The sequence below is a fragment of the Malus domestica genome, chromosome 03 (genome assembly GCF_042453785.1).
Source record: "Malus domestica chromosome 03, GDT2T_hap1".
Lineage (NCBI taxonomy): Eukaryota > Viridiplantae > Streptophyta > Magnoliopsida > Rosales > Rosaceae > Malus > Malus domestica.
Genome location: NC_091663.1, coordinates 12,438,515 through 12,453,527, shown reverse-complemented (window position 1 = coordinate 12,453,527; position 15,013 = coordinate 12,438,515). Strand labels below are relative to the sequence as shown.

At 33.4% G+C, this 15,013-nt stretch overlaps 2 protein-coding genes across 3 annotated transcripts; both read right to left on the bottom strand.

Annotated features, from left to right (window-relative positions):
- Positions 1–1,620: 1,620 nt before the first annotated feature.
- LOC114825421 (uncharacterized) lies at positions 1,621–5,272 on the bottom strand. The gene is made up of 6 exons (XM_070819560.1): positions 5,261–5,272; positions 3,871–5,159; positions 3,583–3,776; positions 2,671–2,907; positions 2,430–2,530; positions 1,621–1,956 (listed from the first exon to the last, which is right to left on the bottom strand). Coding segments are annotated over exons 1-4 (1,497 nt in total). The 3' UTR covers positions 1,621–1,956; positions 2,430–2,530; positions 2,671–2,905.
- A 4,341-nt stretch (positions 5,273–9,613) lies between these two features.
- On the bottom strand, positions 9,614–14,298 carry LOC103418881 (uncharacterized). 2 transcript variants are annotated; one of them, XM_008356990.4, is made up of 9 exons: positions 14,070–14,298; positions 13,793–13,905; positions 13,565–13,633; positions 13,365–13,394; positions 12,798–12,830; positions 11,642–11,712; positions 11,034–11,115; positions 9,913–10,005; positions 9,614–9,824 (listed from the first exon to the last, which is right to left on the bottom strand). In XM_008356990.4, exons 2-9 carry the CDS (start codon positions 13,868–13,870, stop codon positions 9,783–9,785), a joined length of 498 nt encoding a protein of 165 aa, XP_008355212.3. In that variant the 5' UTR covers positions 13,871–13,905; positions 14,070–14,298; the 3' UTR covers positions 9,614–9,782. The 2 variants fall into 2 exon arrangements, with proteins under 2 accessions (XP_008355212.3, XP_028955698.2); XM_029099865.2 differs by having other exon boundaries at positions 14,074–14,296.
- Between the last annotated feature and the right edge of the window lie 715 nt (positions 14,299–15,013).

Genomic DNA, 15,013 nt, shown 5'->3' with positions numbered 1-15,013 from the left:
TCTGTTTCTTCAATTTGTTGCTTGTTTGATTCTGAAACTGGTTTGGCATTTTCCTTTTTCTTTCTCTTGATTGTTGTTGGTGGTTGAAGTGTTTGGCATCTTTTCTTCTGCATCATTGATTCACAATTGTTCTGTTCTTTAGGTTGTGTCTCCCTCTTCCTCTACCTTTGTAGTGGTTGTTTTTTTTGCACCTTTTTCTTTGCAATTTGCATTGGTTCTCCAACTTCTTCTTCAGTAGTGGTGTCAATCTGTAGATGAATTGTCTCCTTCTTCGTACGTGATCTGTTTTCTATTTTTCCAAGCATTTTCCTTTGTTCTGTCCTCTTTGTTGTTTTGGATATCATTTTGACATTGGCTTTGGTTGAGTTTGACATTTGTACAGTTATTCTAACTGAAACCATCTGTCAATATAGTTTTTATTAGAATGCAACTTGATCGTAAAAAAAAAAAAAATCAGTATGAGTACACAATTAAACTTTAAAAAACACAAACTATTTACTGAATGTAAAAATTATTAACAGACAATCACACTAGTTTGTGCAATAGCGTAATATATGTTTATACTACTTGTTCGTGAATGCATCCCAGATTTTACTATTTCCGTACATTTCAATTCTATTTACAAATGAAGCAAATTGTAAACTATTTCGTAAACAGTGTTTATTAAACTTAAAAATCGTGAACTATTTTACTCAAATATAAAAATTACAAACAGAGAATCACACTAGTTCGTGTAATAGCATAATGTATGTTTATATATTGAACGATTAGCTAGTAAATAGTCTTTTCTTGGGTAGATCTGTGATGGATTCGTACTGATAGTAAATAACAAAATAAATTTAAGCAAATAGTATAATCTGGGTTTTGTTTAAGTTGATGCATATTATTCTATATGCTTGATTCCAGTAGATGTTTGTTATATAAACAATGAACCGTATGATTTTGTGAAATATGTTGAGAAAAATTGTAAGATTGTTACCTTTTGTTTATTTTCTGGGTATTTCTGCGACCAAGTTGCTCAGCGAAGTTGAAATTTGCGTGAATTCGTCCGTAAAAGAACTTGAATGATGTACGAAATCGGGAAATGAGGATTGATGATTTGAGCTGGGGGCTGAGTTTCTGGTTTTTTTTATAGTGCATGCAGTTTCTTCATCGTGGCTTATCTGTGCGTGAAAATGGGAGTGGTGTTAGGGAGAGAAAGTGAAGTTAGCGCAAGAGTGAAATGATGATTTTTACTGGGCGTTAATTATGCGTGAAGGATGGGGTGCTGATTTGGAACTGAAAAAAAAAAAAAAAAGCTGTTATTTTTCATTTTTAAGATATAGTGTGTACATATATTTCAGAAACAGTTTAAGTTATCTAGATTTTTGTTTTGCATAAATTTATCTAATTTGGTAACTATATTTTTTGGATAATAAAAGGGAACTTTAACAAAAAAGGAAGTGTCAAAATGTAAGCATGTGAAATTTTTTAATATAGTTCTCATTCTTACAAGTTATAACTCAAAGAATCAGGTATGTGAAGTTGATTGGCTTCATACTAAACTTCTTTTTCATTTTTATATGGTTTCTTTAGATGAGTAATGGTATTAGGCCCCCTAGGGCAAAAAATTATAAAACGTACGCAAGTATGGGATGGGCACCAGCATACAAGCCCACCTGAGCTCGGTGTTTTGTATGTATATGTACATTGATATAAAATGTAATTTGTAAAACTCAAGCTAATGTAATAAAATCCTCATCAGGAATGTCATCATATTGACCATGTTTATTTTGTTGTCTTCTGTCTTCAAGTATCTTCTTCATTCCATTTGCATAACTATTCTTGTGATTCACAAGTGTAGTTGCAATTTGAGCTCTTTTCGCAAATACTTCTTCCTTCTCAAAGGTGGCTTCTATCGGTTTGCCCTCTTGCACTTGGGTTGCAAATTGAAGGATAAATATGCCACAATCCAATCTGCATTTTTTTTTTGGATAAACAAATAAGTATGACAGATAATGAGATTTTTATAACATTCGATGAGATATTAAAAGTGAAAAATGAAACTATTTCTTGTTCGTAACACTGTTATGCAAACTGGAACTAAATCTGAAACTATATTATGACACTGTTTTGCAAAGTCTAAATTTATAGTATATTTTCCTAGAATGATTTTGTTTTGTCTTCATTTCCATATATTTGTAGTTAGATGACATATAATTACTGAAAAAATGGAATATTTGTTGATTTGTAATACTGTTTCGTATAGTGTAAAGAGTGAAAAATCAACTATTTCTGAAACTTCTTATGACATTATTTTGCAAACTGCAAACTATTTTTTCAAGTATGAGTCTTGTGTTTGTATATATGATTTTCATGGTCCTTCTTATGTGTTTGAATGTATAAATTTGATTGAAAAATATAGAGATCAACTTGTTGTTTGTACTTACGAGTCCTCCTTTTGTTGGGCGCAAGTTAAGCATCTTTCAATATCTATTGTGAGATTGCTGTCTCCTTTGAAATATTTGTAAAATCCTTCAATTTTGTCTCTCTGCCAAAAAAACAAAAAAAAAACAAAAAAAACATAAAAAACAAAAAAAACAAAAAAAAAAAGAAATTGTATTATGAAGTTTGATTTTTCCTATCAGCATAAGAATATAGTTTGTAATTGAATTATAGTTTTGTTCTTACCACTTGAACAGCATGATCAAAGTATATGTCTGTATTCCCATGTACCCTTGGTAGTTTTGAATTGTAGTGTGTCATTTTTCCATTTTTAATGTCCCAAACTACCAAGCTGAAGTGAAAGTAATGCTTGATCAATATGAAGACCTTTCCTACTTTATCCACATTATCTTGCAAGACTGTCTGCAATGTTTTGTCAATATGCTCCTGATCACTCTTGCTTTTCTCAATCTCCATATCATTCTGAACCAAGAATACACATGTATTTATTAATCTTAATTAATGAGCAACACTAATTCTTAAACTGAAGCAAAAAATACACATTTTGTTTTCAATCTCCATATCATTCTAAACCAAGAATACACATTTAAAGTTTCAAACTGAACTAGAAAACCACACTTAGAAAACCACACTTTTTTTACCAAAGCAAACTGAACTATTTATCAAACTGAACCATTTAGCAAACTGAACTATTTAGCAAACTGAACTATTTATCAAACTGAACTATATATCAAACTGAACCACTTAGCAAACTGAACTATTTATTAAACTGAAGTAGAAAACCGCACTTTTTTATCAAAACAAACTGAACCACTTAGCAAACTGAACTATTTATTAAACTGAAGTAGAAAACCGCACTTTTTTATCAAAACAAACTGAACTATTTATCAAACTGAACTAGAAAACCACACTTTTTTACCAAAGCAAACTGAACTTTTAGCAAACTGAACTATTTATCAAACCGAACCATTTAGCAAACTGAACTATTTATCAACATTAAAGTTGAAAACCACACTTTTCTACCAAAGCAAACAGAACTATTTATCAAACTGAACTATTTAGCAAACTGAACTATTTATCAAACTGAACCATTTAGCAAACTGAACTTTTTTGTAAACAAAACTGTTTGGCACTTACAAATATGAATGAAGGAAGATACAGATTTTTTTTGTTGCCTCATTTTTGATTCGTTTTCTGCCATTGTGTAGAACGAAGCATCAATTATGTTGGCATCGATTGCTCTATCCACAAACAATGATGTCAGATCTGATTTTAGGACAACAAGGTCAGTCACCATGGATCCTTGCCTTGGCTGCATCCAGAAGTAGTCCCTGTATCAGAAAATAAAACGTATTATATATCTATGTATATATGTGTGTGTGTGTGTACACATGTATTAAGTTATGATTAATAATGTAAACTTACATTTTCTCTTGTCTGTAATATTCCTTGAATTTTTCTTTTGTCTCATCTTCAAGTAACTTGTACGCCCTTGTTGATGCAGGTAGATGATACCGTTTGTCAAGCTTTCGCTTTGCAGGTTTCTTTGCAGCCTTTTTTGCAGGTTTGTTTGCTATTTCTTTAGCAATTGGATTCAAGGGTGATTCAACCTTGGGCTCCTCCTTTCCTTTCTCAATTATTGGTTCCAATGGTTGGCTTTCTGACGGAAAAATGGAAGGGCTTTCACTGTCACTCACAGCAAATATGTATTTTGCCTTCTTTTGTTTTCTCTGGATGGGGATATAATCATAATGTGGATCAACATTTGGTTTACGATCATCCCTCCTTCGAATATTTTTTACTAGTGTTCTCGTCTTCTTTTTGGCAGTCTCTTTTCCTTGCTTTTCAGCATCCTTGATAGTTGGAGTCTGCATTTGAACATCTGGTTGAACTCCGGAGGTTCCTTTTTCAGTTGCAGTGTCTTTTCCTTCATGTTCTTGATCCTCCATAGCCACATCATTTTCAGTTGCATTCTCTTGAACTGGATCCTCAGTAGCAGTATCCTTATCATGTGTATGCTCTTCAACTTGATCATCATTATCTGGATCTTCTTTAGGTGGTTCATCCTCCTCCGGATCTTCCTTGGTTGAAGCATTTAGATCTGGTACTATTGCTTTATTTTCCAGTAGCTTCTTCTTCAAACTTCCAATTTCATCCAGAAGTTTATTTACTTTCATAGAAGCTGCTGTGTTCTTTAATTGCAACTGTATCATTTCTGTGTTCATTGAACTAATCTTCTGCTTGTCCTCAAATCGTTCTTGCAGAAGGTTTTCAATGTTTCTGTTGAGGGCTCCAGTTGTTTGATTCATTACAATTGAATGTGTGTGTAGGTTGTCGAGTGCATATATCATCATGTGACTGAGGACTAGATACCTCTTTTGATCCATGCTTGCACATCTTTTAAACTTTTCAAAATCTTCCACACCTAATGTGTTATCAATCCCGATGAAGTCCTTTTGATAACTTGCATCAAATTTCATGAATTCTTCTTGGTACAGTTGATCAAACTGTGACTGAGCTTCAGTGATGGTGATGCCTTGATCTTCTTCAGCTCCAACTTCAGTTCTCTTCCTTTTCCTTCCCGTTGTCTTCTTTACCTTTCTCTTAGAAGACTTGTTATTTTGTTGAGGATAAGGAATGGCATTACATTCTTCTTGGTTGATGTTGGAATGCTCGTTTGTTGGTTCTTCAGAACAAGGAATACCTCCACCACTCTGCACAGTGACACATTATTAAAAGAGAATCACACTAGTTTATTAAACTTTAAAAAACGCAAACTATTTACTGAATGTACAAATTATTAAAAGAGAATCACACTAGTTTGCATAATAGAGTAATATATGTTACTATTTATTGAAATACACTTCTTTTTTACACTATTTCTGTTTTATATAAATGACACTTCTGAAACTTTAAACTGTAAAGATCACTATGTTATGAAACTCTAAAGTGCAAAAATATACTGTTTATTGAAATACTTTTATTATTTGTCCTTACCTCAATTTCTTCAACTCGAATGTCTCTGATTGCTTTGTGGATTTTCGTTACGTCCCATCTTCCAATGGCAGGAATCATGTTTTCTCGCCCACTTATTGTCTCCACCAGATTGGTGTGAAGACAAATCCAATACTGCATGAAATAAGAACTTTGAATTACTTTCTTGTGTAATTTATAAGAAATAATTCATGTTTTTTAAATATTGTTCTTATTTCTTACCAAAATAAGGGCAGTGCATCCGCTTGTTGTTGCTGATTCTTCTCCATTTTTCCTCTTTTTCTTTGATTTGTTAATCCTCTTGAACAAGTAGTCCCTCACTCCTTTTGCCCAGTTGTATTTTCTGATTTGGTCCAAAGCTCCACAAATTGTTATGAAGCTCCACGCTATGTAAGTTCCAGATGTTGCAAATAACAATGATTGTAGCAGATGCACACATATAATTGAAGCAGTAGCTTTTGCCCCTTCAGGAGTTTTGTCTTGGACTGATTTTTGGTATGCTTCAACAATGTCCTTTTTTTTAACTATTTTTTGCTTTGCAAAGTATGATTTGACAAAGCTGTCCTTCATGTTCTTTGTGGATTTGTCTGTGTTTGGTAGTTCAACCCCTTGGTTGTTCAATCCAAATATTTCAACGACGTCTTCACTTGTTATTGCTTTTGGCTCATGATCTCCGAATTTGAACTGTTGTTGCTTGGAGTCATAGCATTGTATGATCTTGATCAGATCCATATCAGACTTCTTTTTTCTGTCCGTTGCAACAATTTCATCATCCATGTAGAACTTGATTAGACTCCAAAATGGTGTCTCGGCCAAATGATTGATGACATCTTGGCGTTGTTGAAGCATTGGTCTGTACAATTGCATTGCATTTGCAAACCCGAAAACGTTGCATCTATATTGAACATAAGAAGTTGCAGGTCTTATATTCTTACGTGGACTCTTTACAGCGAAAGTCTTTATTCTTAGTTTCTTTGTTCCGTCCATCTGTAAGAATAAACATAGTTTAATTATTACAACTATTTTTTACCAAAGCAAACTGAACTATTTAGCAAACTGAACTATATATCAAACTGAAGTATTTATTAAACTGAAGTAGAAAACCACACTTTTTTACCAAAACAAACTGAACTATTTACAAAGTGAGCTAGAAAACCACACTTTTTTTACCAAAGCAAACTGAACTATTTATCAAACTAAACCATTTAGCAAACTGAACTATTTATCAAACTGAAGTATTTATCAAAGTGAACTAGAAAACCACACTTTTTTACCAAATCAAACCGAACTATTTATCAAACTGAACCATTTAGCAAACTGAACCATTTAGCAAACTGAACTATTTATCAAACTGAACTATTTAGCAAACTGAACTATATATCAAACTGAACCATTAAGCAAACTGAACTATTTAGCAAACTGAACTACAAAACCACACTATTTTACCAAAATAAACTGAACTATTTATCAAACTGAAGTAGAAAACCACACTTTTTTAACAAAGCAAACATAACTATTTATCAAACTGAACTATTTAGCAAACTCAACTATTTATCAAACTCAACTATTTATCAAAGTGAACTGTTTAGCAAACTGAACTACAAAACCACACTATTTTACCAAAATAAACTGAACTATTTATCAAACTGAAGTAGAAAACCACACTTTTTTAACAAAGCAAACATAACTATTTATCAAACTGAACTATTTAGCAAACTCAACTATTTATCAAACTCAACTATTTATGAAAGTGAACTGTTTAGCAAACTGAACTACAAATTTTTTGTGTGTTTTCGTCTGGATGCAAATCAGAACTGTGAACTGGAAACATAATTCATTTTTTAGAATCTCAAACATGAAAATGCACATATTTAGTAAATTAAAGTAAGAAATCATCAAGAATATCAGAAATTATAGGTTCGTACCTGTGTTTGTCCGATTTCGACTCTGCAAACATACAGTTCAAATGTTTTCAGTTTTTCGTCGTCAAATGTAGTTATATTTAAGTTATTTAAGCAAAGAAAACAACATATGAGGGCAAGAAAATACTATTTAAATGTTATAAGAAAACGAGCAGTTATCAAAGTGAAGTAAAAATATACCATTTTGCAGAAACATTGCTATTCGAAGCATGCAAACTTACATATTACTGTAAAATCACAAAAAATATCAGAAATTTTGTGGTACGTACCTCTGTTTCTTCTCTGTTGCTTTTACTTCCCAAATTTTTTGTGTGTTTTCGTCTGGATGCAAATCAGAAATGTGAACTGGAAACATAATTCATTTTTGAGAATCTCAAACATGCAAATGCACATATTTAGTAAATTAAAGTAAGAAATCATCAAGAATATCAGAAATTATAGGTTCGTACCTGAGTTTGTCCGATTTCGACTCTGCAAACATACAGTTCGAATGTTTTTAGTTTTTCGTCTTCAAATGTAGTTTTTGGGTTGAGAAATTCCGGATTTGATGTGTAGATTATTGCTTGAAAACTTGAATCGAACTTGAAAACGCTTTGATATCTTGACGTTTGGAGTAATGGAGGTTTCGATTTTTTGGTACGGTGTAAGGGGTTGGTGAGCATTAATGGCGTTGGGAGGGATGATGAATTTTAGTAACTTCGGCTAACGGGCCTGGGTTAGGCTCCGTTAGGGGCAATTTTGGTATATTAATTGTTATGCGGTTTGGGCTTTTTGGTGAGCCCGTGTGTTTTAGTTTTGTAGGGCCTAAGATAAAAGTTTTGTGTCCTTATGATTAAAATTTAAGCCCTTTTCATTAAATAAAAGTTTAGGGTGGTTTTTCATTAAATAAAAGTTAATTTAATCCCTTTTCATTAAAGCTCCCTTTTCATAATTGATTTTTTTTTTTAGAATTTTAAAAAACTAATCCCACTTCATTATAAAAAAAATAAATAAAAAATAAAAACAAAATGAAATGAAATTAAGTAGGAAAAAAATAATAATTAGAAAAAAATTAATTTTTAGCATGCCCCATCTTTCTACTGATGTTCTTACAGCACCTGCTAGTATAATGAAAAAATTAATAATTATAACAAATTACACGTGTTAAATTAGAAAATTAGAATATAAATGAAATTAAGTAGGGAAAAAAATTCATTGCTTTGTTTTCTTTTATATTTATTATAAGGGATATTTCTATGTTGAGTTAGGCTAAAAGAAATGAGGGGGGTAAAGGGAAATGGGGAAAATTAGTTTATGTCGACTTAAAGTTCAAGTCTTGTATTAACTTATTCGAGCCCAATAGTCAAACGACACCTAAAAAGGTGTTGCTTTTGAGTCGAAATTCATATGTTAGACGCAAATGAGACCACTGAAGAGATTGTGAAATCCGAAGTTCCATATCTAAATTTAATTAGCGCTTTCTAATGATTTTTGTTAAGTTCACTTGTAAAGGAGGTTTTTAAGTTTGATTCACAAGAATACGATATAATATAATTTTTATATTGAATTCAATATCCATTTATGACTGGTCCATTGTGTTGCTAATATCATTGTATGAAATAAAAAAAATGAGCGGTTTATACATGCTACACAAGAAATCTTTTAATCTTGGTGGCGTCATCGTCATGTAAATGCTTCCTATGTGTTTCAAAAATGTACTACCGATTCACTAGACGTCTAATGTTTGAGTTCAATTTTTATTTTATTTATAAATTTATTTTACCTCATTAATTAAATTGAGAGATTGAAAACAAGTTTTTTTTTTTGGTCGAACGGATTAGCAATTAGTTTATTTCAATTGCTTTTGGCTTTAACTGGTTCAATAGTAAACGGTGTTATATATGGGAGTAAAAAAAATTCCCTTTTAAATCCCACTCCCCTCTCTAGTCCCTTTTTATTTGAATTGTCACAATTAAACCATGTCAAAATCTTATGTTAACTTCTTTATAAAGATAGGAAGACAAAGAAAAAAGTGAGAGAAGAGAAGGGGAGAAGATTCCGAGGAGGGAGAATCTCACTCACTCTCTCTCTCGGTATATATATATATATATGCCCCCAAAGGGCCCTAACCATGAGTCCATGAATACGAGTCTGAGTTAACCCTATGATTGACATCTTTCCTTAAAGACGAAAACCTCCAACTTTGTAATCGAAACAAAATACAGAATATAAGTTAGGGTTTCAGATATTCGTCAATCATACTCTCGTGAGAATGCTTGTCAACAATCATTTTCCAGAAAATAAAAAGAAAATATCGATAAATTACAAAACCTGCACTTGAGAGCTACATTACAATTAGCAACTGAGGATGATTCTGATTACTTGAAAAGCACATAAGACGACCAACGGGGTGTCGTGGATCATCACCTACGGGTATTGCTGCTACTGTCCGACATTTCCGTACATTAAACTCCCACTTCTCAGCTGCATAAGGGTTTATAACGTTGAAACTACAAGACCCTTGAGGGTGGGGCTGCCAAAAAAACGAAAAGATGAAGAGGTGAAAGTGTACCTTCTCAACAGCATTCTCCAAGCCTGACAAATCTACCCGTTCTTTCTTTAAAAGTTGTATACGATCCCGAAGATGGTGGTTCTGTTCCTTAGCCTAAATTTGGAAAGTTCAAACAAATAAATATAAACAAGCAAAAACCATATACTATAATCTGCAACTACAAATAAACATTCATTTTGAACTGCGAGAAAATAAATTCAATGAGGTAAGGTGTTTTTTGTAAGGGAAGGAATTATCCAGAAGAAGGTTTCACATCAACAAGAAATCGTGTGCGTGCAGTTGTGCATGAGTGAGTGAGTCAGAGAAAACAACAAAGAATTTCCACCACATTACGGAGACAGCAACAATCTTGTTTGCATGTTACAAAGTTATAGACCATCAATCCCACGAAAAGTTTCTGGACTGCTAAACAAGAGCAGAAACTAAGAAAAGTTACCATACTGTTCAAGTTAAAGGGAACATTGGTGAATCAGTGAACTTCAATTGAAACCCATGCATTAATTGACAAAGACCCTTTTAAGGTTCGTCTAATCACAGAAGTTAACAATGTCAGAAATGTTACAGAAAATATAATATAACACAGGTTTCAACCTAACGGTGTCTTTAACCTAAGTGGGCCAACTACCAAAAATCATGTGCGGATACGTGTGCATGGACTTGTGCAAACAATATGTAGCATCTGGAGAAATAACACTGAAACAAGAAACCTTTAAAGGGGGTCAAACTTGTATTGGCTGGTTTCTTTTTTAATTTCAGAACACCCGGAGCTTTCTATACCCAATGCATATTGTTTTTCCGCTTACCAGAGCACTATTTGCTAGCAAGACCTCCTTTCATAACTTCATATCCTATTATGTACCAGTTTTATGAACTAGTGAAAGGGTGAAAATCGTTTACTAATACAAGTTCTTGGTAACTATTACACGGTGCATATCCCAACCCCTGGGATTTAATCTCGACTGATCTCAATGGACCAGAAAGAAGAGACCCTACAAACCTTGAATTCTACAACGAAGAAACCTATGAAGATGTCCTTTTTAGGAAAATTCCAACAAAATAAAATAGACGATTTCATCTCTACCAAGCAAATTTTAATTGGATTTAATTACGAATATATCTACCATTCCAAGCCTCTGTGTCAAGTTCTGGATTTCATCCTTCTTTATTGTGGACAGATCACAAGCAACATCCATAAGATTAGTCCTGCATGATTAACTAAACGTTTAAACAATGAAGTTTAGCTTAATAGTAAGAAATTACAAAACATAAAGAATATAGATAAAGATGGATATTCTCAAGGATAATGCTCGCTGTCTACCCAAATAACAAAAGAAAAATAGACAACACTCCCCGTCTGTCATAGTAACATAGAAAATGAACAGTACCCTAACGATCAAACATTTAATATCTATAGTTAAGATGATTCTACAGAAAGAACATGGTGATAAATTGGTCTCTTTCCCCTCTCATTCATATGTTCTGCAGGGACATATATTTTGTACTTAGAACCATTCTATTGAAACATGATGGCATACATCGCATTACGTCTAGGATGATTTATCAATCTAAAAATGAAATAGAAGAAAACTAGAGTACACATACGGTTCTTGGCAATTGAGCAGTCAACCAAAACTTAGTTTCTTGTTCTTTTTAATTTTTGTCTAAGGAGAAGGTGTTACAAAGGAGACCATATCTAAATACATTTTTACAGAATCAAGAAGATACTTACTTATCTGAAGACAAAGGATCCATAGCTTGTTCTTCCACAAGTTGTTCAACGGTGTCCAGAACAGTTCCCACCTGTGAGCAAAAAGAGACCACGTATAAAAAGAAAATATATTGGGTGCAAATAATAAATACAATGATGAATTTGTATCTAAGAAGTTAAAACAAGAGAATCTTGAACTAATAGTTAAGTAAAAAAACATCAGTGCATGGTTAATTTGCTTAATACTTCTAAATGTATGTACAAACACATAAGGGACATCATATAGCCACAGATTCTAGTGTTCTTTACTCAACATTAATCATCTAAAGATTCTGTTAAACATGTGATTCCTTTAAGATTGTAATAATGTCAAAATCCGTAACAATTAGAGAAATACTTCCTGTTGCTTGCATAAAACAATAACTTTAGAACTTCAACCAAGTTAATAGGCAACTCTCTTGATAAAACATAAATGAATTAGGTCTTAGGAATCATCAATAAGCCACCATTACTTCCCTCTTGCCATAAAACCCTTCGTTGAAACTGCTAAGTCAAAGGCACAGCAGATGCATGTCAATAACAGATAACTAAATGTATTTCTATTTTCTCTGTCCTTGATAATTCTCTTTTACTAAATTTTTCATCTGCACTGTCTTCTGATATCAGAACTGACCCCAATTTTAATAACTTGCACTGAAACCAGTTATCATCCTTTTTCTAGTTATTAAAACCATAACTTTTTTATAAAAAAAAAATAAATAAATAAAAACACGTCAAAGCTGATGTATCCATTTCCTAAATAAAAGGTGCAACTAAACAACCATTTAAATAGTGGTGATAGCTCATCAAGTGGCGTGAACATTTCTTGCTAAATTACCTCTACAATAAAGCTGCAATCATTTCAACACAGACACGCTGAAAAGAAATTCATGAATAACGTATAAATTGAGACGCAAATAAACTATAAGACCCAATTGGAACTCTTAATACGACCAGCAGGCTTTAGACACCAGAATATATGCTTGGGCTAATTAAAGTGACCTCCCTCACTTACAACATACTCTCTCTAATTTAGGAAATAACTTGTATCGTAATGGCACAGAAGAACCTATATACTGTAAGTTGTTAAATGGAGTAACTGCGCACTAACATCACCAGCAAATATTAATATGTATACCTGTGTTTCAAGGCATGCTGACTGAAACTCGTCCTGTAAAATTAAAAAGAAGTTCAGAATTCATCTTATAGCATTATAAATTACACATTATGACATATAAATACATAAATAAATATCATGTCTCATGTTGTGGGAGAGAGTCCAAAAAAATTCTGTTTATAAGCTGTTTTGAGTGAAAAATAGAAGTGGTGCTTGTGGACACTTTGTTCATCGATCAGATGAGCCAGAAAGTGCAGATACTATTTCTCATTCAACTAGGTCATGAATCCTCACTAATGGAATCAATTTGGTTCACTTAACAACCTATAAGCTGGCTGGAATTCAAATTGCATTTGTTATGAATGATTAAATATTATATGTCAATCCGTTATCAACTATCATTACTTTAAAAAATGCTTAGCGGCTAAAATACGAAATCAATGTGCACAGAAATAATTCCCCTACACTATACTTTCCCAAAAAATTTAATAGTCCTAATGAGACTGAGAGCCAAGGATACAGACAATTCAACCATATCTTTAAATCGAAACCATTGTTAGTAGTGCAAATTGGTAAGAAAAGGAGTACCTCTAAATTTCCATGCAAAGAAGCAATGACCTGAATAAACGAACGAGCAATTGTTCTTATTTTAAATTCGAAATAATAAAATAAAAGAGAAAAATCTCCAGTTGAATAATACATACAAATCATTGCACATAGAAATTGTGGAGAAAAGAAACAAAATGTGTAGGTCCATTGTAAAATGATAAATATATATTCATATGCACCTGGATAAAAAGCTTATGAAGGTGTTCTTGCTCTGCAAATGTAAAATTCGGAAATGCTTGGCAGAATTCCTTATGTGTTCAATTCATCATACAAGAAAGTCAGTCAAACTACGAATCCGCGAGGAAGAAATGCATAAACTCAAAAGAATAGAATTAAAAAGAAAATCGCATACGCAACGCAGCACAAATCACTGTAAAGAAGAAGAAATTGTTAAGAGAAAAAGACACCTGCTTGGAACAGGGAGTGAGCAGAGAACGTATGGCCAACTTGAAGGCTTTCTTCATGTCCAATTCCTTCGTCCCCATCGCGCGCGCACACAAAAGATTGCAAGGCAAAAACCCTAAATCCACACAAAATACGAACCACAAGTAATTCAATTTCACCACAAATATGTTTTAACAGTAAATTAAATCCGAGCTGCATCATGAAAAATGACTTAACGAAAACATGGTTTTACACAAAATTCGAAAGGGAAAGTGAGAGTGGAAAATCGGAAACGTATACCTACAGTGAAGCTTCGCAGAAATTGAAGTGGCTTCGTGGCCGTATCTGCTTCAAGAGCCGCGCGCCTGTGTAGTGGCTTCGTGGAGGAGATGAGGTTTTTCCAGCGCGGGGAGAATTTGAAGAGACTTTGAGTTTCAATTTGAGTTGGGCGGGGGATGGAGGCAGGGATGGTCACACGGGTCTTTGGACCGATGCGGACCGTTCATCCGGTCCGATGTAAAATCAGGTTTTTATTTTTAATTTTTAAAATGGTTCAAGTAAGCCACTTAGGATTAGTTTGATATTATTGTGCTTTTTAAAATAAAAATAAATTGTTTCTGCTGTGTTGTGAAAATAAAAAGCTGTAAAAATAAAGTTGTTGAATATTTGATAAATTTTACTGTAAATTGATGTGAATATGTTTTTTTTTTTTTTGCCCGGAATAAAGCTTCATTAATGAAAGGGAGATACAATTTGTTCTAGAAAGGCCTAAACCTGAACATAGCACAAAGCCTTACACAACAAAGCAAACATAAGATAAAGGACAAGACCAAACAAAGAGAGCTACAACCCCAGCCATAAAGGGAGACCCACATAGATTTAGGCCCGTAGGCTACAAAAGAAACAATAAACAATAAAACCCTAAGCTCCAATAGCCAAAAACCAATCATAACCGTCGCAACTGCCGCTACCTCTGCATAGGAAGAGATCGCACCAACCTGAAAAATGCACCCGAACCAAAACCTAGATTTGAACGGAATCAATCCACCAAGAATCAAAGCCTTCATAGCCACACTTGTAAGAAAAGTCACCAAACGTAACAGGATGAGGGGGAGGGCGAATGGGGTGTGTAAAACACCCTTGTTCCGACGTGAATCGTTCCACACTTCGCCCAATTTTTTCGGTAAGCTAGATCGACAATGGGCTGTGTGGGTTGAGTCTTGTGTCAAGATAGAGCCCAACAC